We start from the raw sequence: 24,177 nt of genomic DNA on the forward strand, positions 1-24,177 counted from the left end.
CATAAGAACAATTAATCAAATGGCCACAATGTATGCCTCCCCCCTTTGTGTTTATATTGCTGCTACTTGCTGTTTATTATCTATGCAGTCACTTTCCAAATGACCTGGACTAACCTGTACCCCCACACATTGACCTGGGACTGGTACCCCTGTATAAAGCCTCGTTATTGTTATGTCATTTTCTTGCGTTACTTTTTGATTTTATAATATTTTTCTACTTTAGTTTATTGGTAAATGTTTTCTGAACTCTATTTCTTGAACTCCGTTGTTAGATAAGACGTTTACTGTAAAACAAGACATCTGGAATACACAATACTATCATCATCTTGCTGACAACCATTGGCTCAAACACAGAAGTCCCCACCATAGACCTTATCATATCAATATGGAATGAGAGAGAGAGAGAGAGAGAGAGAGAGAGAGAGAGAGAGAGAGAGAGAGAGAGAGAGAGAGAGAGAGAGAGAGAGAGAGAGAGAGAGAGAGAGAGAGAGAGAGAGAGAGAGATAATAGATAGTGAGTGGGTTGTATGACACTGGTTAGTAGAGCACTGGAGGGCATCATGCTGTGTTTTCATCAATAAAACATAGGAACACATTAATATTACAGCACCACCCTATGAAATATTTCTCGACCTTATGACAACAAACACAAGATAACGACAAACAGGAGATAACATCTCAGTTCCACACTAGATGCTTAAGTAGTGTTTGTTAATCTGCAAAAAGCTTCAACGTGGGACCGTCATAGGATGCCACCTTTCCAACAAGTCAGCTCGTCAAATTTCTGCCCTGCTAGAGCTGCCCCGGTAAACTGTAAGTGCTGTTATTGTGAAGTGGAAACGTCTAGGAGTAACAATGGCTCAGCTGTGAAGTGGTAGGACACCCAACCTCACAGAACGCGACTGGCGAGTGCTGAAATCCGTAGCGCGTAAAAATCGTCTGTCCTCGGTTCCAACACCGAGTTCCAAACTGCCTCTTGAAGCAATGTCAGCACAAGAACTGTTCGTTGGCAGCTTCGTGAAATGGGTTTCCATGGCCGAGCAGCCGCACACAAGCCTAAGATCACCATACGCAATGCCAAGCGTTGGCTGGAGTGGTGTAAAGCTTGCCGCCATTGGACTGGAGCAGTGGAAACGCATTCTCTGGAGTGATGAATCACACTTCACCATCTGGCAGTCTAACAAACTAATCTGGGTTGGGTGGATGCCAGGAAAACGCTACCTGCCACAATGCATAGAGACAACTGTAAATTTTGGTGGAGGAGGAATAATGGTCTGGGGCTGTTTTTCATAGTTCAGGCTAGACCCCTTCGTTCCAGTGAATGGAAATCTTAACGCTACAGAATACAATGATGTTATAGATTCTGTGCTTCCAACTTTGAGGCAACAATTTGGGGAAGGCCCCTTCATGTTTCAGCATGACAACGTGTCACACCCTGATCTGTTTCACCTGTCCTTGTGCTTGTCTCCACCCCCCTCCAGGTGTCGCTTATTATCCCCGGTGTATTTAACCCTGTGTTTCCTGTCTCTCTGTGCCAGTTCATCTTGTTTTGCCAAGTCAACTGACGTTTGTCCTGGCTCCTATTTTTCCCAGTCTCTGTTTTTTCCTTGTCTTCCTGGTTTATGAACTCTCGCCTGTCTCCGACCTGCCTTTTGCTTACCCCTTTTGTTCTAATAAATATCAGAGCTCAATCGTTTGCCTCCTTTCTCTGCATTTGGGTCTCACCTTGTGCCCTTATACAATGCCCACGTGCACAAAGCGAGGTCCATCGAGAAATGGTTTGTTGAGATCGGTGTGGAAGAACTTGACTGGCCTGCACAGAGCCCTGACCTCAACCCCATTGAACACCTTTGGGATAAATTGGAACGCCGACTGCGAGCCAGGTCTAATCAACCAACATCAGTACCCAAACACACTAACGCTCTTGTGGCTGAATTGAAGCAAGTCCCTGCAGCAATGTTCCAAAATGTAGTGGAAAGCCTTCCCAGAAGAGTTTGATGTTACTGCAGCAAAGGGGGGACCAACTCCATATTAATGCCCATGATTCTGGAATGAGATGTTTGATGAGCAGGTGTCCACATACATTTTCTGTTGCAAGACGTTTCGTTACAGTGTGATGTAATGAATAAGACTCAGGTCATACAGTACCTTCCCATCTTTACTAAGAAGTTCCTGGCTTTTGGTCTTGTCCAGGTCAGATGACAAACAGTCGATGCTCTCCTCTGTGGTGGCTTCAAGGTCGGTGGAATCAGACAATGCCAACCTCGTCTTGGCTGAATGAGAGAGATGGATGGAGAGAGATGGATGGAGAGAGAGATGGATGGAGACAGAGAAAACAAATCATAAACATACTAAAATAGGGAACCACTACCACCAGCAAAAACGTATAACATAACCCATTCATTTTATACAAACTAATTGTATTTTATAGATTTTTTCAAACCCAAAGACGCTTGAAACATCGAATCAGAATTTGGCTGCTCTCCACTCTCTCTAGAGTCACACTCTAACTGATTGAGTCTCAGAAGAGAATGTCCCCACTGTGCAAATATAGAACAGTATGTACTAGGTAATAAGATGGTTCTAGGTAATAGGACACTACTAGGTAATAAGATGTTTCTAGGTAATAAGATGATTCTAGGTAATAGGACGCTACTAGGTAATAAGATGGTTCTAGGTAATAAGATGGTTCCAGGTAATAAGATGGTTCTAGGTAATAAGATGGTTCTAGGTAATAGGACGCTACTAGGTAATAAGATTGTTCTAGGTAATAAGATGGTTCCAGGTAATAAGATGGATCTAGGTAATAAGATGGTTCCAGGTAATAAGATGGTTCTAGATAATAAGACAGTACTACGTAATAAGATGGATCTAGGTAATAAATGGTTCTACGTAATAAGATGGTTCTAGGTAATAATATGGTTCTAGGTAATAATCTGGTTCTAGGTAATAAGATGGTTCTAGGTAATAAGATGGTTCTAGTTAATAAGACAGTACTAGGTAATAAGATGGATCTAGGTAATAAGATGGTTCCAGGTAATAAGATGGATCTAGGTAATAAGATGGTTCTAGGTAATAAGATGGTTCTAGATAATAAGACAGTACTACGTAATAAGATGGATCTAGGTAATAAATGGTTCTACGTAATAAGATGGTTCTAGGTAATAATATGGTTCTAGGTAATAATATGGTTCTAGGTAATAATCTGGTTCTAGGTAATAAGATGGTTCTAGGTAATAAGATGGTTCTAGATAATAAGACAGTACTAGGTAATAAGATGGATCTAGGTAATAAGATGGATCTAGGTAATATGATGGTTCTAGGTAATAAGATGGTTCTAGGTAATCATATGGTTCTAGGTAATAAGATGGTTCTAGATAATAAGACAGTACTAGGTAATAAGATGGATCTAGGTAATACGATGGATCTAGGTAATAGGACGGTTCTAGGTAATAAGATGGTTCCAGGTAATAAGATGGATCTAGGTAATAGGGTGGTTCTAGGTAATAAGATCGCTCTAGGTAATAAGATGGCTCTAGGTAATAAGATGGTTCTAGGTAATAAGATGGTTCTAGGTAATAAGATGGTTCTAGGTAATAAAATGGTTCTAGGTAGTAAACGGTTCTAGGTAATAAGATGGTATTGGGTAATAAAATGGTATAAGGTAATAAGACAGTATGGTGCATGGGCAAGTGAGTCACACCTGGCACGGCGTCTTCCCCATCTGCGTCGGCAGCATTGGTGTCCAGTCCATCCTCAGAGCTCTGCTCCCCTGTCTGCTGCAGGGTCAGCTGGTGGCACACGTCAAAGGCCTGGCCCACTGTCCGGACAATGCGCATGGCCTGGGACTATAGGGGTGAGGGGTGGAAGAAAAGGGGAGAGGGAGGTGAGTGGAGAGAGGGAGGGGGAGAGATGGTGAGGGAGGGAGGGGGAGAGATAGGGAGGGAGGGAGGGGAAGAGACAGGGGAGGGAGGGGGACAGAGGAGGGAGGGAGAGAGAGACGGGGGAGAGAGAGGACAACAAAAGGAGGGAGGAGAGGTTTTGACGGCACAGTAATTCAGTAGGTACATGCTGTCGTTGTAATGGATTGGTTCATTCTAGAGCCGTAGGATCTCAAGCTTTTCCTTTAGACCCTACAAGGCACAACGAACTCAAAAATCCATTGATTATATAGCCAAAATAATTCTATATTTCCAACGTTATACATTCTTGCACTTAGAGCAATAATGCCACAAGGCCCAAAGGTGGGTTGTCTTGGGCACTCAGCCGGCACATTGACAAGGTGCTTATAAAATGCCTCACATTCATACTGTGGAGGAATGCTGCCACAAGGCTGTCCATCACTACTGTGTGTCGGTAAGCACAGGGCAAGTGTTGTGTGTGTGAGACGTGTGCTCCTATGGTGCAACAAGAATAACCATCGTTATATGTTTATGATATTCTGTGTTACCTATATATAGTAAGTACCATACTGTACCGTATGGCGATCATTTGGGCTATTTCCAGTAGATGCCTCAATCCAAAAAGACATGGCCCAACCGGAAGTGAACTCACAACCTTTGAGATACTAGCACTGCTCTCGAAAAATAACCATCTGGACCACAAGGCCAATTTAGTAATTTCAGGATTCTATCAACCCAACAGTCATCAACGGGAGCCATGGTTACCAAACCCAGTATCAGCAGTTTACCCTCCACTCCTCTCGACAAAGTTTGATCTGGAAGTCCGAGATAAGAGGTTCAGGGCTGGAGGCATCTGAGAAGCGTGACTACACCATACAGGGGATTACATCCTGTGTCTTTACTTTCTGGTACAGATCGCAGGTGGTAAAGGTTGCAAATGTCAGAATTAAAAGCCTCTTTCACTCTGACTGCATCCCTACGTAGTGCCCTACTTTTGACCAGGGCCAATAGGGAATAGGGTGTTATTTGGGACGAATTAGTATGCTGCTTCAATCAGTCACTGTCAACGGTACATGCCTGGTATCCATGGTGAAGGGATGGGAGTCAACCTCACTGGAAGGGTTGTTATCCAGGCTTTTGTAATGAAGAACATTTCCGCTGTTTGATATGCAGCTATGGGGTAGTCACGTGCCATTCTTTTCTACGAGCATTTTTCTATCGTGCAGAGTTGAAAGTCATCAGATGTGTGTACTGTGTGCAACTGTGATCTTGTAGATGAGACAATGTGTGTGTGTGTGTGTGTGTGTGTGTATGTATAGACAAAGCTCTCTATTGATCCAAGAGTCCCAAGGCTCCTTTAATGCATCATGGCACAGTCCCTATACCTAGCCCCCTTCCCTAAGCAGCTGCTGCCACATATCTGATACCCTGTAGAGATAAACGGATTATACACCACAGATTATATACCACGGATCAAATACCACGGATTATATACCACAGATTATATACCACGGATTATATACCACTGATTATATACCATGGATTATATACCACGTATTCTATGCCACGGATTATATACCACGGATTATATACCACTGATTATATACCACAGATTATATACCACAGATTATATACCATGGATTATGTACCACGGATTACATACCACAGATTATACACCACTGATTATATACCACGGATTATATACCACGGATTATACACCACTGATTATATACCATGGATTATATACCACTGATTATATACCACGGATTATATACCACGGATTATATACCATGGATTATATACCACGTATTCTATACCACATACTCTATACCACGGATTATATACCACTGATTATATACCACAGATTATATATCACAGATTATATACCATGGATTATATACCATGGATTATATACCACGTATTCTATACCACGGATTATATACCACGGAGTATATACCACTGATTATATATCACAGATTATATACCATGGATTATGTACCACGGATTATACACCACTGATTATATACCACGTATTCTATACCACGTATTCTATACCACGGATTATATACCACGGATTATACACCACTGATTATATACCACGGATTATATACCACGGATTATATACCACGGATTAAATACCACTGATTATATACCACTGATTATATACCATGGATTATACACCACAGATTATATGCCACTGATCTGGATCCTGTGGATAATTTACATCTCATACCCAGCCCACTCCCACAGCGATACACACTGTTTTAACCATAGAATTACATAGAAGATATATAGAAAGTATTCACACCCCTTGACTTTTTCCAATTTTTTTGTTACAGCCTGAATTTCAAATCGATTAAATTGAGATGTTTTTGTCACTGGCCTACACACAAAGTGGAATTATGTTTTTATAAATGTTTACAAATGAATGAACAATTTAAAACTGAAATGTCTTGAGCCAATAAATATTCAACCCCTGTGTTATGGCAAGCCTAAATAAATTCAGGAGTACAAATGTGCTTAACAAGTCACATAATAAATTGCATTGACTCACTCTTGTGTGTAATAATAATGTTTAACATGATTTTTAAATGACCATCTCATCTCTGTACACCACACATACAATTATCTGTAAGATCCCTCAGTCGAGCAGTGAATCTCAAACACAGATTCAACCACAAAGACCAGGTAGGTTTCCCAATGCCTCGCAAAGAAGGGCACCTATTGGTAGATGGGTAAAAAAAAAGCAGACATTGAATGTCCCTTTGAGCACGGGTTAAGTCATTCATTACACTATGGATGGTGTATCAATACACCCAGTCACAACAAAGATACAGGCGTCCTACCTAACTCAGTTGCCGGAGAGGAAGGAAACCACTCAGGGATTTCACCATGTGGCCAATGGTGACTTTAAAACAGTTACAGAGTTTAATGGCTGTGATAGGAGAAAACTGAGGATGGATCAGCAACATTGTAGTTACTCCACAATACTAACTTAATTGACAGAGTGAAAAGAAGGAAGTCTGTACAGAATACAAATACTCCAAGATATGCATCCTATTTGCAATTAGCCATTAAAGTAAATCTTTTAAAAAATGTGGCAAAGAAATGAACTTTTTGTCCTGAATACAAAGCATTATGCTTGGGGGGGGGGGGGGCAAATCTAACACAACACATCTCTAAGTACAACTCTTCATATTTTCAAGAATGGTGGTGGCTGCATCATGTTATGGGTATTCTTGTTATCGGCAAGGGAGATTTTTATGATAAAAATAAACAGAATAGAGCTTAGCAAAGGCAAACTCCTAGAGGAAAACTTGGTTAAGTCTGCTTTCCAACAGACACTGGGAGACATATTCACCTTTCAGCAGGACAATAACTTAAAATACAAGGCCAAATATACACTGGAGTTGCTTACCAAGACGACATTGAATGTTCCTGAGTGGCCTACTTGTTACAGTTTTGATTTAAATCGTCTTGAAGATCTGTGGCAAGACTTGAAAATGGCTGTCTAGCAATGATCAACAACCAACTTGACAGGGCTTGAATTTTTTTTAAAGAAATAATGTGCAAATATTGTACAATGTAAACTCAGCAAAAAAAGAAACGTCCCCTCACTGTCAACTGCGTTTATTTTCAGCAAACTTAACATGTGTAAATATTTGTATGAACATAGCAAGATTCAACAACTGAGACATAAACTGAACAAGTTCCACAGACATGTGACTAACAGAAATGGATTAATGTGTCCCTGAACAAAGTGGGGGTCAAAATCAAAAGTAACAGTCAGTATCTGGTGTGGCCACCAGCTGTATTAAGTACTGCAGTGCATCTCCTCTTCATGTACTGCACCAGATTTGCCAGTTCTTGCTGTGAGATGTTACTCTACTCTTCCACCAAGGCACCTCAAGACATTTCTGGGGGGAATGGCCCTAGCCATCACCCTCCGATCCAACAGGTCCCAGACGTACTCAATGGGATTGAGATCCGGGCTTTCGTTGGCCATGGCACTGTCACTCCTGTCTTGCAGGAAATCAATCACAGAACGAGCAGTATGGCTGGTGGCATTGTCATGCTGGAGGGTCACGTCAGGATGAGCCTGCAGGAAGGGTACCACATGAGGGAGGAGGATGTCTTCCTTGTAACGCACAGCGTTGAGATTGCCTGCAATGACAACAAGCTCAGTCCGATGATGCGGTGACACACCGCCCCAGACCATGAAGGACCATCCACTTCCAAATCGATCCCGCTCCAGAGTACAGGCCTCGGTGTAATGCTCATTTCTTCAACGATAAATGCGAATCCAACCATCACCCCTGGTGAGACAAAATCAAGAATCGTCAGTGAAGAGCACTTTTTGCCAGTCCTGTCTGGCCCAGCAACGGTGGGTTTGTGCCCATAGGTGATGTTGCCAGTGGTGAGGACCTGCCTTACAACAGGCTTACAAGCCCTCAGTCCAGCCTCTCTCAGCCTATTGTGGACAGTCTGAGCACTGATGGAGGGATTGTGGGTTCCTGGTGTAACTCGAGCAGTTGTTGTTGCCATCCTGTACCTGTCCCGCAGGTGTGATGTTTGGATGTACCGATCCTGTGCAGGTGTTGTGTGGTCTGCCACAGCGAGGACGATCAGCTGTCCGTCCTGTGTCCCTGTAACGCTGTCTTAGGCGTCTCACAGTACGTACATGGCAATTTATTGCCCTGGCAACATCTGCAGTCCTCATGCCTCCTTGCAGCATGCCTCCTTGCAGCACGCTCACGCAGATGAGCAGGGACCCTGGGCATCCTTCTTTTGGGGATTTCCAGAGTCAGTAGAAAGGCCTCTTTAGTGTCCTAAGTTTTCATAACTGTGACCTTAATTACCTACTGTCTGTAAGCTGTTAGTGTCTTAATGACCGTTCCACAGGTGCATGTTCATTAATTGTTTATGGTTCTTCGAAAAAGCATGGGAAACCGTGTTTAAACCTTTTACAATAAAGATCTGTGAAGTTATTTGGATTTTTCTGAATTATCTTTGAAAGACAGGGCCCTGATAAAGGGACATTTCTTTTTTTGCTGGGTTTAGGTGTACAAAGCTCTTAGAAAGACTCACAGCCGCCAAAGGTGATTCTAACATGTATTGACTCAAGGGGTTGAATACTTATATAATCAAGACACTGTATATTAGTGTTTTATTTTTCATAAATGTTTTACAAAAGTTATAATTTTTCTTATAATTTTTCTTCCACTTTGACATTACAGAGTATTTTATGTAGATCATTGACACAAAATGCCAATTAAATAAATGTTAATCACACTTTGTAACACAACAAAATGTCAAGGCAGTGTGAATACTTTCTGAAGACACTGTAGAATTACAGGATCTCTAAGGTCTTACCTTCCTCTTGGATTTGAAGACATTACAACGGAACATGTTGCTCTGTCCATCTCTCGCAATGTAACTGAAGATCTTCAATTCCTGGGCGTCATGTGACACATAGAAAATCCTAAATGAGATGGGGAAAATGTCTTGATAATTAGAGTTTGATTGATTTCACTTTTAAAGGCCCAATGCAGCCATTTTAAATCAATATCAAATCATTTCTCTGTAATAATTAAGTAACTTACTGTAATAGTTTTCCATTAAAATTCACAAAATTAGCTTTTTAGCAAAAACTATTTCTCGATAAATAATTTTGCTGGGACTGTCTGGGAGAGGTCTGAGTGGGGTTGGGGAAAACTGGAAACTAGCTGTTACTCTCTTGGTTATTGGTCTACTAACCAATTTACTGCCTGTGATGTCACCTGGCAAGCCAAAATCTTCCGCCCATGCAAGCTGTTGATTAGAACGTCCTATGTAGATTGTATTTTCAAGGGCCTCCCGTGTGGCGCAGCGGTCTAAGGCATCACTACAGATCTGGGTTCAATCATGTGACCGGGAGACCGATGAGGTGGCGCACCATTGGCCCAGCGTTGTCTGGGTTAGGGGAGGGTTTGGCTGGCTGGGGTATCCTTGTCCCGTCGCACTCTAGCGACTTCTTGTGGCGGCCGGGTGCATGAATGCTGACATCGGTCGCAGGCTATACAATGTTTTCATTGACACATTGGTGTGTCTGGCTTCGGGGTTAAGCAAGCAGTGCGACTTGTTAGGGTCATGTTTCGGAGGACGCATGACTCTCGACCTTCGCCTCTCCCGAGTCCGTACTGGAGTTGGAGCGATGGGACAAGACTTTAACTACCATTTGGATATCATGAAAATGGGGTAAAATGTACCCCCCCCTCCCAAAATATAGTATTTTCTACTAGGAAATAACACTGATGACATTTTCATACTTTTACAGTGTTAGCTTCATTAATAAAACTGAATCTTGACCTTACTGAGCGTTTAACTACTCAACCAAAAGTCATCAATGTATTAATATACCCCCCCAAAATGTTCAAGGCTCAGTGCAGTGAAAAACATGATTTTTCTGTGTGTTATATATCTTTCTTTTCCACACTGTGAGGTTGGAATAATACTATGAAATTGTGAAAATTATGATAAAGACCGCCTATAAATGAGATAATAGATCAATAGGAAAGAGACTTCCCAGCCTCTCTTTTTTGACCATTTTAATTGAAAACAATCTCAGTAAGGTACTTCATTATTACCCAGAAAGGATTTGATATTGATATTTTTAAAAAATGGCTGCATTGGGCTTTTAAAAAGAGGGTGTATGTTTGAGGACACTTTGACATTCCCTTACCTATAGATGGGGTCTTGTGTTATCATGACTGTGTTGTCATCCCATGACCACTCTTTCCTCTGGAAGACAACCAGAGAACAACACAATGCTGCAATTCACTACTATGACGTATGACTTAGGGACAGATTTATGAAGTGTTTCACCTAAAATAAATATGGACTTCAACTTTTTTCCAACTGCAGACACTCAATATGGAGGACCTTGCAGCTTCCGTGAAGGACAGAGAGCTATGGCATTCCATCTTTTGGCAAATCAACACGTTCCGCCTCCATATGCAAAGAATGTTGATCAGAAAACTGTATTTTTACATTTCAGGATACATTTTTAAATTACTTTTTTTCTTTTGGCCCTGGAAGGAACAGTTACACACTTCACACTGTTGAAAACATATAACACGCGGAAACTGTAGATATACAGTGCATTCGGAAAGTATTCAGACTCCTTCACTATTTCCACATTTTGTTACGTTACAGCCTTATTCCAAAATTAATTAAATTGTTTTTTCCCCCTCATCAATCTGCACACAATACCCCATAATGACAATGCAAAAACAGGTTTTTAGAAATGTTTGCAAATTTATATAAAAAAATACCCAGAGATATACCATTTACATACAGTAAGTATTCAGACCCTTTACTCAGTACCTTATTGAAGCACCTTTGCCAGCTATTACAGCCTTGTCTTCTTGGGTATAAGATTGGTGCACCTGTATTTGGGGAGTTTCTCCCATTCTTCTCTGCAGATCCTCTCAAGCTCTGTCAGGTTGGATGTGGAGCGTCGCTGCACAGCTATTTTCAGGTCTCTCCAGAGATGTTCAATCAGGTTCAAGTCTGGGCCATTCAAGGACATGGAGAGACATACTTTTTTTTTTTTAGCTAGGCAAGTCAATTAAGAGCAAATTCTTATTTACAATGACAGCCTAGGAACAGTGGGTTAACTGCCTTAATCAGGGGCAGAACGACAGATTTTTACCTTGTCAGCTCGGGGATTCGATCTAGCAACTTTTCGGTTAGCGCCCCAATGCTCTAACCACTAGAATACCTGCCACCCCACACTTGTCCCGAAGCGACTCCTGTGTTGTCTTGGCTGAGTGCTTAGTGTCGTTGTCATGCTGGAAGGTGAACCTTCGCCCCAGTCTGAGGTCCTGAGCGCTCTGGAACAGGTTTTCATCAAGGATCTCTCTGTTCCTCCAGACTTGACGCTTGGCATTCAGGCCAAAGAGTTCAATCTTGGTTTCATCAAACCAGAGAATCTTGTTTTTCATGGTCTGAGAGTCATTTAGGTGCATTTTGTCAAACTCCAAGCGGGCTGTCATGTGCCTTTTACTGAGGAGTGGCTTCCATCTGGCCAATCTACCACAAAGGCCTGATTGGTGGAGTGCTGCAGAGATGGTTGTCCTTCTGGAAGTTTCTCCCATCTCCACAGAGGAACTCTGGAGCTCTGTCAGTGACCATCGGTTTCTTGGTCACCTCCCAATCTCCCCCTATTGTTCAGTTTGACCGGGCGGCCAGCTCTAAGAAGAGTTTTGGTGGTTCCAAACTTCTTCCATTTAAGAATGATGGAGGCCACTGTGTTCTTGGGGACCTTCAAAGCTGCAGAATGTTTTTGGTACCCTTCTCCAGATCTGTACCACAATCCTGTCTCAGAGCTCTACGGACAATTCCTTCGACCTTATGGCTTGGTTTTTGCTCTGACATGCACTGTCAACTGTGGGACCTTATATAGACAGGTGTGTGCCTTTCCAAATCATGTCCAATCAATTGAATTGACCAAAAGTGGACTCCAATCGAGTTGTAGAAACATCTCAAGGATGATCAATGGAAACAGGATAGACCTCAGCTCAATTTTGAGTCTCATAGCAAAGGGTCTGATACTTATGTAAATAAGGTATTTCTGCAAACAATTCTAAAAACCTGTTTTCGCTTTGTCATTATTGGGTATTGTGTGTAGATTGCTGAATATTTTTATTTTACTTAATCCATTTTAGAATATGGCTGTAACGTAACAAAATGTGAAAAAGTCAAGGGGTCTGAATACTTTCCGAATGTACTGTATGTATCATTGACTTCAGTGTAATATGATACTTGATGTTAGTGTGCATTATGGACACTACACAAGACAGCCGAACTCATACAATGTAAATTGAAGGGAACTAAGAAAAAGTCTCCAATACAATGATAGAATAGTTCCTAACGTTTTGACATTCTGTCTTCATCGGGGTGTCATCTGTCGAAGGGGCCTTACCTTTTTCTTTTTTCTCAAAACCACCCTTACACCATCGGCAGACACAATGATGTTGACTTTCTTCTTCTTCATGTTCTTCAATTTGAATTCATACTGTAGGGGGGGGGGGGGGGGGGGGTGTGTCAATTAGATAGATTTGTACATGAAATTGGAATGTCAAATAACCCATACAATTATACGCTATACAGTATGGACTACCATGGACTTTGGTCTCCATTCCTATTCAAGAAGTAAACTGAAAGTTCAATTCCTCAACCTTGTCCAGAGATACCTGATGTAATGGAATGAAAACATGTACCACTAACAGGGAGTGAGCACTAACAAGCAGTGAGTACTAACAGGGAGTGAGTACTAGCAAGCAGTGCGTACTAACAGGGAGTGAGTACTAACAAGGAGAGAGTATTACCGGGGAGTGAGTACTAACAAGGAGAGCGTATTACCAGGGAGTGAGTACTAACAAGGAGTCAGTACTAACAGGTAGTGAGTACTAACAAGGAGTGAGTGCTATCAGGTAGTGAGTACTAACAGGGAGTGAGTGCTATCAGGTAGTGAGTACTAACAGGGAGTGATTACTAACAGGAAGTGAATGGTAACATGTAGTGAGCACTAACAGTTAGTGATTACTGACAAGTAGTGAGTACTAACTGGGAGTGAGTGGTAACAGGTAGTGAGTACTAACATTTAGTGAGTCCTAACTGGGAGTGAGTGGTAACAGGTGGTGAGTACTAACAGTTAGTGAGTACTAACAGGGAGTGAGTACTAACAGTTAGTGAGTACTAACAGTTAGTGAGTACTAACAGGTCGTGAGTACTAACTGGGAGTGAGTACTAACAAGGAGTGAGTGCTAACAGGAAGTGATTACTGACAGGTAGTGAGTACTAACAGGTAGTGAGCACTAACATGTAGTGATTACTAACAGGTAGTGAGTCCTAACTGGGAGTGAGTGATAACAGTTAGTGAGTACTAACAGGAAGTGAGTACTAACAGGGAGTGAGTACTAACAGGTAGTGAGTACTAACAGGTAGTGAGTACTAACAGGTAGTGAGTACTAACAGGTAGTGAGTACTAACAGGTAGTAAGTACTAACAGGTAGGGAGTACTAACAGGTAGTGAGTGGGAACAGGTAGTGATTACTAACAGGTAGTGAGTCCTAACTGGGAGTAAGTACTAACAGTTAGTGAGTACTAATATGTAGTGAGTACTAACTGGGAGTGAGTACTAACAGGTTGTGAGTGGTAACAGGTAGTGAGTACTAAGAGTTAGTGGGTACTATCAGGTAGTGAGTACTAACTGGGAGTGAGTACTAACAGGTTGTGAGTGGTAACAGGTAGTGAGTACTAACAGGTAGTGAGTACTAACAGGTAGTGAGTACTAACAGGTAGTGAGTACTAACAGGTAGTGAGCACTAAAAGGTAGTGAGCACTAAAAGGTAGTGAGTACTAACTGGGAGTGAGTACTAACAGGTAGTGAGTACTAACAGGTAGTGAGTAGTAACAGGTAGTGAGTAGTAACAGGTAGTGAGTACTAACAGGTAGTGAGTAGTAACAGGTAGTGAGTACTAACAGGTAGTGAGTGGGAACAGGTAGTGAGTACTAACAGGTAGTGAGTGGGAACAGGTAGTGAGTACTAACAGGTAGTGAGTGGGAACAGGTAGTGAGTACTAACAGGTAGTGAGTGGGAACAGGTAGTGAGTACTAACAGGTAGTGAGTGGGAACAGGTAGTGAGTACTAACAGGTAGTGAGTAGTAACAGGTAGAGAGTACTAACAGGGAGTGAGTACTAACAGGTAGTGAGTACTAACAGGTAGTGAGCACTAAAAGGTAGTGAGTACTAACTGGGAGTGAGTACTAACAGGTAGTGAGTACTAACAGGTAGTGAGTAGTAACAGGTAGTGAGTAGTAACAGGTAGTGAGTACTAACAGGTAGTGAGTACTAACAGGTAGTGAGTACTAACAGGTAGTGAGTACTAACAGGTAGTGAGCACTAAAAGGTAGTGAGTACTAACTGGGAGTGAGTACTAACAGGTAGTGAGTACTAACAGGTAGTGAGTAGTAACAGGTAGTGAGTAGTAACAGGTAGTGAGTGGGAACAGGTAGTGAGTACTAACAGGTAGTGAGTAGTAACAGGTAGTGAGTACTAACAGGTAGTGAGTACTAACAGGTAGTGAGTACTAACAGGTAGTGAGTGGGAACAGGTAGTGAGTACTAACAGGTAGTGAGTAGTAACAGGTAGTGAGTACTAACAGGTAGTGAGTGGGAACAGGTAGTGAGTACTAACAGGTAGTGAGTGGGAACAGGTAGTGAGTACTAACAGGTAGTGAGTGGGAACAGGTAGTGAGTACTAACAGGTAGTGAGTGGGAACAGGTAGTGAGTACTAACAGGTAGTGAGTAGTAACAGGTAGAGAGTACTAACAGGGAGTGAGTACTAACAGGTAGTGAGTGGTAACAGGTAGTGAGTACTAAGGCACAGATTAAAATTGACAATTTACGGTGTCATAAAAAAAGCACCCCCCTCCCCAAAGTTACAAAAAGTTCCACATGACCCTCCCCTTGTACTATAAAATAAAATGAACACCTTCCCTCCTCATAGAATTAACTCAAAATATGGTTTACGACCACAAATAACACTAACTAACTGTAGCGACCCTGTGTTTATAAACGTGGATATCGATTTTGCCACTTCAGCATGCTTTTGTGGCACAGTCAATACCACACACGACTCTGAGCCAGAAGGTTGAGGGTTCGCCGACCACCACAGACGAGCTCACTCTCCCTGCCTGTTTCATTACACAACCATCAGAGACGGCTGCCGACAATGATCAGCTCTGCGGAAATCAGTTTTTCAACATTTTGATGCCATATTTATAATCATATAAAATATATGGAATGAATTTTCCACCAACAGGTTTCTGTGCCAGTGCACTACACAACCAATAAACAAAGCATACTGACATCGGGCACTTCAAATCAAATTGTATTGGCCACATACACATGGTTAGCAGATGTTATTTTGAGTGTAGCGAAATGCTTATGCTTCTAGATCCGACAGTGCAGCAGTATCTAACAGGTAATATCTAACAATTCCACAACAACACCTAATATCTAACAAATTCTACAACATAACCTAATATCTAACATATTCCACAACATAACCTAATATCTAACAAATTCCACAGCAAAACCTAACACACAATCTAGTAAAGGAATGGGATGAGCATATGTAAGTATAAAATATATGGATGAGCAGTGACCGAGCGGCTAAGATGCAATAGATAGTAAAGAATAGATAGTGAAGGATACAGTATACAGTATATATACATATGAGATGAGTAATCTGAGACATGTAAACATTCTTAAAGTGGCATTATTAAAGTGACTAGTGTTCTATTTATTAAAGTGGCCAATGATGTCAAGTCTGTAGGTAGGCACGCTGTGCTATTCGTGGATGTTTGCGTTTTCAACGCTACAATAAATAGACTACGTCAATCTTGACCTTGTAGATTTACCCAGTATCGACGGCATGGCTTGGCAATCTCTAAATGTCATTCAACTTTCTTGTGTTTTGTAACAGGTGTCTTTTTCCATTCATCAATTGACCGCTGCACAGTTTGAATTGATTGATTTTATTTGTTAGATTAAAAAAATACATATATAGACAAAGATTATTTAAAGTGACCGGAATTGGACAATAAAGTCAGGAACTTATTTCCATAGTTTAAAAAAACACCAAAAACATATACAATTACAAGAGACAAATTACAGAGATACAGACACATTACAGAGATACAGACACATTACAGAGATACAGACACATTACAGAGATACAGACACTTTACAGAGACACAGACACAGTACAGAGATACAGACACAGTACAGAGATAGAGACAAATTACAGAGATACAGACACATTACAGAGATACAGACACATTACAGAGATACAGACACATTACAGAGATAGAGACACATTACAGAGATAGAGACACATTACAGAGATAGAGACACATTACAGAGATACAGACACATTACAGAGACACAGACACATTACAGAGATAGAGATGAAAAAATGCTCAACCTCCAGATGAGTACGAGGGGGGAGTTTAAGTACGATTCTTACAAGCTCGTTTGGCTGGAAGCTTGTTCTTTAGATGTTTGTGGCTACTGGTGAACCATGACGTGCAGCATAATCAAAGTGACACTGGACTAGTGCACTTGCCAGAGTCTTCAGGGTGTCTATAGCTAGGTTTCCATCCTATTGGCGAACGATTTTCATGTGAATATTAAAAAATCTTCATAACAACAATGTGCCATTTCAGAGTTTCCTTTAAGGCATATGGTCATCCATCTGCATTCAGATCCAACCTGGCGCATCAAGCAACATCAATAAACAATGGATATTGGCCAAAAGGGCTACATTTACATGTCCTTAAAAACAACCTATAACAAATTACAAAAACACTATTCCCTGTGTTTCAATGTGTAGCATATGCAAAACTTTATAGCCTATTTTTTATTTGTGTTTTTTTCTAGGCTACTTACCTAAAACAATAACTGTCCACCTCACGGTTCAGCTGATATGAGCACTAAATGTATCAGGACAGTGTATGTATAGGCCTGTAGGCTTAGCTGTCCACTGTATGAAATTCATGCTTCAATAAATACATTTGAAAAAAGGCAGAGACCTTCGGTCGAACCCCAGAGAGATAGAGATACTGTATCCCGGTGGCATGCTACGACACCAACACCTATTTATTTATGTCAGATAGCTACTGTGTCTGCTATACAGATATAGACGTATAGAAGGTACGGTAATTCTTACATTTTCTATCCAAATATTTTGTATAAAAATAAGCATTATATTGTTAGATTATAGGAGTAACTCTGGTAGGCCTGAAACAGTCTTCCTCAAGTTCAACCGTTGAAGTCATTTGTATCTCCGGGGCCCACTGCCGTCGTATCATAGGCCTGCAGCAGTTACAGCTTAATAAGAGCCACACCAAACCTTCACCAACATTTCTAAACGCTATTCAGGTCATTTCAAAAGTAAGTCAAGCCATTGTTTATAGGGAAAATATGAGCAGAAGAGTGAATGTAAACCAGGGAAATAAACACACTACCCTCCCTGTGTCCACCAAAACAAACACATACCCTCCCTGTGTCCACCAAGACAAACACATACCCTCCCTGTGTCCACCAAAACAATCACACGACCCTCCCTGTGTCCACCAAAACAAACACATACCCTCCCTGTGTCCACAGAACAAACACATACCCTCCCTGTGTCCACAGAACAAACACATACCCTCCCTGTGTCCACAGAACAAACACACGACCCTCCCTGTGTCCACCAAAACAATCACACGACCCTCCCTGTGTCCACCAAAACAAACACATACCCTCCCTGTGTCCACAGAACAATCACACGACCCTCCCTGTGTCCACCAAAACAAACACACTACCCTCCCTGTGTCCACAGAACAAACACACTACCCTCCCTGTGTCCACCAAAACAAACACACTACCCTCCCTGTGTCCACCAAAACAAACACATACCCTCCATGTGTCCACAGAACAAACACACGACCCTCCCTGTGTCCACCAAAACAAACACACGACCCTCCCTGTGTCCACCAAAACAAACACATACCCTCCCTGTGTCCACCAAAACAATCACACGACCCTCCCTGTGTCCACCAAAACAAACACATACCCTCCCTGTGTCCACCAAGACAAACACATACCCTCCCTGTGTCCACCAAAACAATCACACGACCCTCCCTGTGTCCACCAAAACAAACACATACCCTCCCTGTGTCCACAGAACAAACACACGACCCTCCCTGTGTCCACCAAAACAAACACACTACCCTCCATGTGTCCACCAAAACAAACACACTACCCTCCCTGTGTCCACCAAAACAAACACACTACCCTCCCTGTGTCCACCAAGTCAAACACATACCCTCCCTGTGTCCACCAAAACAATCACACGACCCTCCCTGTGTCCACCAAAACAAACACATACCCTCCCTGTGTCCACCAAAACAAACACACTACCCTCCCTGTGTCCACCAAAACAATCACACGACCCTCCCTGTGTCCACCAAAACAAACACATACCCTCCATGTGTCCACCAAAACAAACACATACCCTCCCTGTGTCCACCAAAACAAACACACGACCCTCCCTGTGTCCACCAAAACAAACACATTACCCTCCCTGTGTCCACCAAAACAAACACACGACCCTCCCTGTGTCCACCAAAACAATCACACGACCCTCCCTGTGTCCACCAAAACAAACACACGACCCTCCCTGTGTCCACCAAAACAAACACACGACCCTCCCCAAAGAAAAAAAGAAAGTTTGACAACTCTTCCCTATTTTGGACCACCCCTCCCCAGTAAATTTTGATCTGTCCCTAACAGGTAGTAAGTACTAACAGGGAGTGAGTACTAAAGTATTTGGCATTGATATCCCTACAAGACACCATCTGCTACTGAGAGTAAATCAACGTTTGAGTCAACACAAAGGCTGAAGAAAAGTGGCAAAGTCAGATTGTAGAGCTGGTAAAGTCTCCAACAGAAAAGTTCCCCCCCAGAGTGCATTAGACATGAAGGAAAACTCAGTAGTGTGCACCACTTTTATCCTTTCACTTCATTAGTTAGACTTGTTAGATGTGTTCCCTCTGCCTGTACTGTAGTCTAAGGGACCAGACATCAGGACCAGACATCTAAAAGAAACTGGTTTTTCCCCAAATTAGGAAATATATCAGAAGTCCAATTGATCAACTGAGGACTTTTATCAAATTAGAACTTTTCTTCCTCTGATCTTCAACCAGAAGACTAATCAGGATCCTCTCATGTCAGAGGTTTGAAGCTATGTCCTGCTGCCTTTCTCCCTGTAAAATAGAATGATATTCAGACTGTTTTTTTTACACTAATTGGGTGACTTTTTAACTCCTTTTTAGTATCGGACTATGGACTACTTCATGGGCTGTACTACTGTTTAATATTTCACTGTATTGCTGTTTGACTGTATTGTCTTGCTGGGTATATTACTGTATTGTAATGTATTACTGTATATGTAGTGTATTCACTAGCCGCACATCGTTGCAAAACGTTTCACACTATAAAAACGTTTTTGCAACGGAAAACGTTTTGGACAAATTCAGGTAGGTCTCTTTGGTTCCTACACTCTTATAAAAAAATGGTTCCAAAAGGGTTCTTCGGCTGTCTCCATAGGAGAACCCTTTCTGGTTCCAGGTAGAACCCTTTAGAGCCCCAAAAGGGTTCTACCTAGAACCAAAAGGGTTCTTCAACGGGTTCTCTTATGGGGTCAGCCGAAGAGCCTTTTTAGGTTGTAGATAGCATCGTTTTTTCCTAAGAGTGTAGTGAATACACCCCTCGTTTGAGTAGAATGTTGGGGTCAGAAATGTTTGGTAACAAGAAATTGTTTAAAAACCAATTTTTTTCACACTATCAAGTGAAAGAATCAAATCAATGAAATGTATTTACAAAGTGCTTTTTACATGAGCAGGTGTCACAAAGTGCTTATACAGAAACCACTGGAGGTTGGTGGCATCTTAATTGGGGAGGACGGGCTTGTGGTAATGGCTTGAGCTCTGAGGGGTGGCCAGTCCTCTTCTGACTGTGTCGAGTGGAGATTATAAGAGTACGCGGCCATTAAGGCCAGATCGTTCTTCAAGATGTTCAAACATTCATAGATGACCAGCAGGGTCAAATAATAATCACAGTGATTGCAGAGGGTGCAACAGATCAGTACCTCAGGAGGAAATGCCAGTTGGCTTTTCTTAGCCAAGCATTCAAATCAAAGTTTATTTGTCATGTGCGCCGAATACAACAGGTGTAGTAGACCTTACAGTGAAATGCTTGAGGAGAAGACAGAAAGTAGAGAGGAAGAGAGAGAGGAAGGGAGAGACTTCTCAACGATATTGTATTGATCATCAAGAGAAGTTTCCTTTGCGTGGACTACTGACAATCCATTACGTTCACCTAGGTACCTATCCAAAATTGGAATCCGTAACGTAACTTCCGGAGTACCCAAACTCAGTAACGTAATCTGATTACTTTCCATTAAGAGGCAATAGAAGACAAAGGATCCATCAAACGCATTTAGTGTGTCATCATAGTGGTCTCTGACTTGTGGTCAGACTCGCTCAGGAGGAACATACTTAAACGTGCGTCATATTTTAATGCTGAATTGAATGTCATTGAGAAAACAGAAAGATGTCATCATGTCTTTTTTTTGCAAACATCGTTTCTGAATTGAAAAGTAATCCAAGAAGTAATCATCGAGTTTTTCAAAAGTATCTGTAATTTGATTACAATATTTTTGCTGTTAACGTAATTGATTACTCTTATAGTTTTTAGTAATCAGATTACATGTAACCCTGACTATTGATTACCAGGACCCAAACTGTGGAAGGCTATTTCTAAAGGCTACTTATATATTTTGGGGTTTTCTCTCTGGACAATTTTACACTGAACAAAAACATAAATGTATTTCCCGAGTGGCGCAGCGGTCTAAGGCAGTGCATCGCAGTGCTAGAGGTTTCACTACAGACCCTGCTTCGATCCCAGGCTGTGACAGAGCCGACCGGGAGACGCATGAGGAGGTGCACAATTGGCCCAGCGTCGTTAGGGGAGGTTTTGGCCGGCCGAGATGCACTCTAAATCAAATTTTATTGGTCACATACACATATTTAGCAGATGTTATAGCGGGTGTAGCGAAATGCTTGCGGCGGGCCGGTTGCATGCACGCTGACTACGGTCGCCAGCTGTACGGTGTTTCCTCTGACACATTGGTGCGGCTGGCTTCCGGGTTAAGTGAGCAGTGTCTCAAGAAGCAGTGTGGTTTGGCGGGGTCGTGTTTTGGAGGACGCATAGCTCTCGACCTTCGCCTCTCCCGAGTTGCAGCGATGGGACAAGACTGTAACTACCAATTTGATATGATGAAAAAGTACAACAAAAAATATATATACATATAAACGCAACATGTAAGTGTTGGTCCCATGTTTCATGAGCTGAAATAAAAGATCCCCGAAATGTTCGATTTGCACAAAAGCTTATTTCTCTCAAATGTTGTGCACAAATATTTTTGCATCACTGTTAGTGAGCATTTCTCCTTTGACAAGATAATCCATCCACTTGACAGGTGTGGCATATCAAGAAGCTGATTAAACAGCTTTACACAGGTGATTAAACAGCAGTACACAGGTGCACCTTGTGCGGGGGACAATAAAAGCCCACTCTAAAATGTGCAGATTTATCAAACAACAACAACATGCTGACTGCAGGAATATTGCTGAGGAGTATTTCTGTCTGTAATAAATCCTTTTTGTGGGGAAAAACACATACTGTTTGGCTGGGCCTGGCTCCCAAGTGCGTGTGCCTATTTTCACCTTTATTTAACCAGGTAGGCTAGTTGAGAACAAGTTCTCATTTGCAACTGTGACCTGGCCAAGATAAAGCAAAGCAGTGTGACACAGACAACAACACAGAGTTACACATGGAGTAAACAATAAACAAGCCAATAACACAATAAACAAGTCAATGACACAGGAGAAAAAAGAAAGTCTATATACAGTGTGTGCAAAAGGCATGAGGAGGTAGGCAATAAATAGGCCATAGGAGCAAATAATTACAATTTAGCAGAGTAACACTGGTGATAAATGAGCAGATGATGATGTGCAAGTAGAGATACTGGTGTGCAAAAGAGCAGAAAAGTAAATAAAATTAAAACAGTATGGGGATGAGGTGGGTAGATTGGGTGGGCTATTTACAGATGGACTATGTACAGCTGCAGCGATCGGTTAGCTGCTCAGATAGTTGATGTTTAAAGTTGGTGAGGGAAATAAAAGTCTCCAACTTCAGCGATTTTTGCAATTCGTTCCAGTCACTGGCAGCAGAGAACTGGAAGGAAAGGCGGCCAAATGAGGTGTTGGCTTTGGGGATGTTCAGTGAGATATACCTGCTGGGACGTGTGCTATGGGTGGGTGTTGTTATCGTGACCAGTGAACTGAGATAAGGTGGAGCTTTACCTGGCATAGACTTATAGATGACCTGGAGCCAGTGGGTCTGGCGACGAATATGTAGCGAGGGCCAGCCGACTATAGCATACATGTCGCAGTGGTGGGTGGTATAAGGTGATTTGGTAACAAAACGGATGGCACTATGATAAACTGCATCGAGTTTGCTGAGTAGAGTGTTGGAAGCTATTTTGTAGATGACATCGCTAAAGTCGAGGATCGGTAGGACAGTCAGTTTTACTAGGGTAAGTTTTGTGGCGTGCATGAAGGAGGCTTTGTTGCGAAATAGAAAGCCGATTCTAGATTTGATTTTGGATTGGAGATGTTTAATATGAGTCTGGAAGGAGAGTTTACAGTCTAGCCAGACACCTAGGTATAGTTGTCCACATATTCTAGGTCGGAACCGTCCAGGGTGGTGATGCTAGTCGGGCAGGCGTGTGCGGGCAGCGAACGGTTGAAAAGCATGAATTTGGTTTTACTAGCGTGGTGGGTGGTATAAGATGGCCAAGAGCAGTTGGAGGCCACGGAAGGAGGTTAGTTAGCACAGTGTCCAAGGAAGGGCCAGAAGTATACAGAATGGTGTCATCTGCGTAGAGGTGGATCAGGGAATTGCCCGCAGCAAGAGCGACATCATTGATATATACAGTGAAAAGAGTCGGCCCGAGAATTGAACCCTGTGGTACCCCCATAGAGACTGCCAGAGGTCTGGACAACATGCCCTCCGATTTGACACACTGAACTCTGTCTGCAAAGTACTTGGTGAACCAGGCGAGGCAGTCATTAGAAAAACCAAGGCTATTGAGTCTGCCGATAAGAATACGGTGATTGACAGAGTCGAAAGCCTTGGCCAGGTCAATGAAGACAGCTGCACAGTACTGTCTTTTATCGATGGCGATTATGATATCGTTTAGGACTTTGATGAGGTGCACCCGTGACTGGCTCGGAAGCCGGATTGCACAGCAGAGAAGGTACGGTGGGATTCGAAATGGTCAGTGATCTGTTTGTTAACTTGGCTTTCGAAGACTTTAGATAGGCAGGGCAGGATGGATATAGGTCTGTAACAGTTTGGGTCTAGGGTGTCACCCCATTTGAAGAGGGGGATGACCGTGGCAGCTTTCTAATCTCTAGGGATCTCGGACGATACGAAAGAGAGGTTGAACAGGCTGGATTATTTAGTTAATTTTGGGGGGGACTGAAGTTAATTGAACATTACAACTAACTAAAACAAAGACTTGATTTAGAAGGTTCAGAGACTATAAGTT

The 24,177-nt window shown here is 42.2% G+C and overlaps 1 protein-coding gene across 10 annotated transcripts in view; it reads right to left on the reverse strand.

The window, feature by feature from the left end:
* Nucleotides 1-24,177, reverse strand: part of LOC129823742 (carboxyl-terminal PDZ ligand of neuronal nitric oxide synthase protein-like) — a 55,981-nt gene that overhangs the window by 15,221 nt on the left and 16,583 nt on the right. For all 10 annotated transcript variants that reach the window (XR_008754674.1, XR_008754679.1, XR_008754675.1 and 7 more), the window contains exons 3-7: nucleotides 12,867-12,959; nucleotides 10,623-10,681; nucleotides 9,275-9,383; nucleotides 3,703-3,847; nucleotides 2,148-2,272 (exon numbers count right to left, since the gene is read on the reverse strand). Coding sequence is in view for 1 of the 10 variants with exons in the window: in XM_055882700.1 (XP_055738675.1) it covers nucleotides 2,148-2,272; nucleotides 3,703-3,847; nucleotides 9,275-9,383; nucleotides 10,623-10,681; nucleotides 12,867-12,959 (531 nt within the window). In the remaining 9 variants the exon portion in view is untranslated. The remainder of the gene's footprint in view (nucleotides 1-2,147; nucleotides 2,273-3,702; nucleotides 3,848-9,274; nucleotides 9,384-10,622; nucleotides 10,682-12,866; nucleotides 12,960-24,177) is intronic.

This window comes from Salvelinus fontinalis, chromosome 26, assembly GCF_029448725.1.
Source record: "Salvelinus fontinalis isolate EN_2023a chromosome 26, ASM2944872v1, whole genome shotgun sequence".
NCBI classification, from domain to species: Eukaryota; Metazoa; Chordata; class Actinopteri; order Salmoniformes; family Salmonidae; genus Salvelinus; species Salvelinus fontinalis.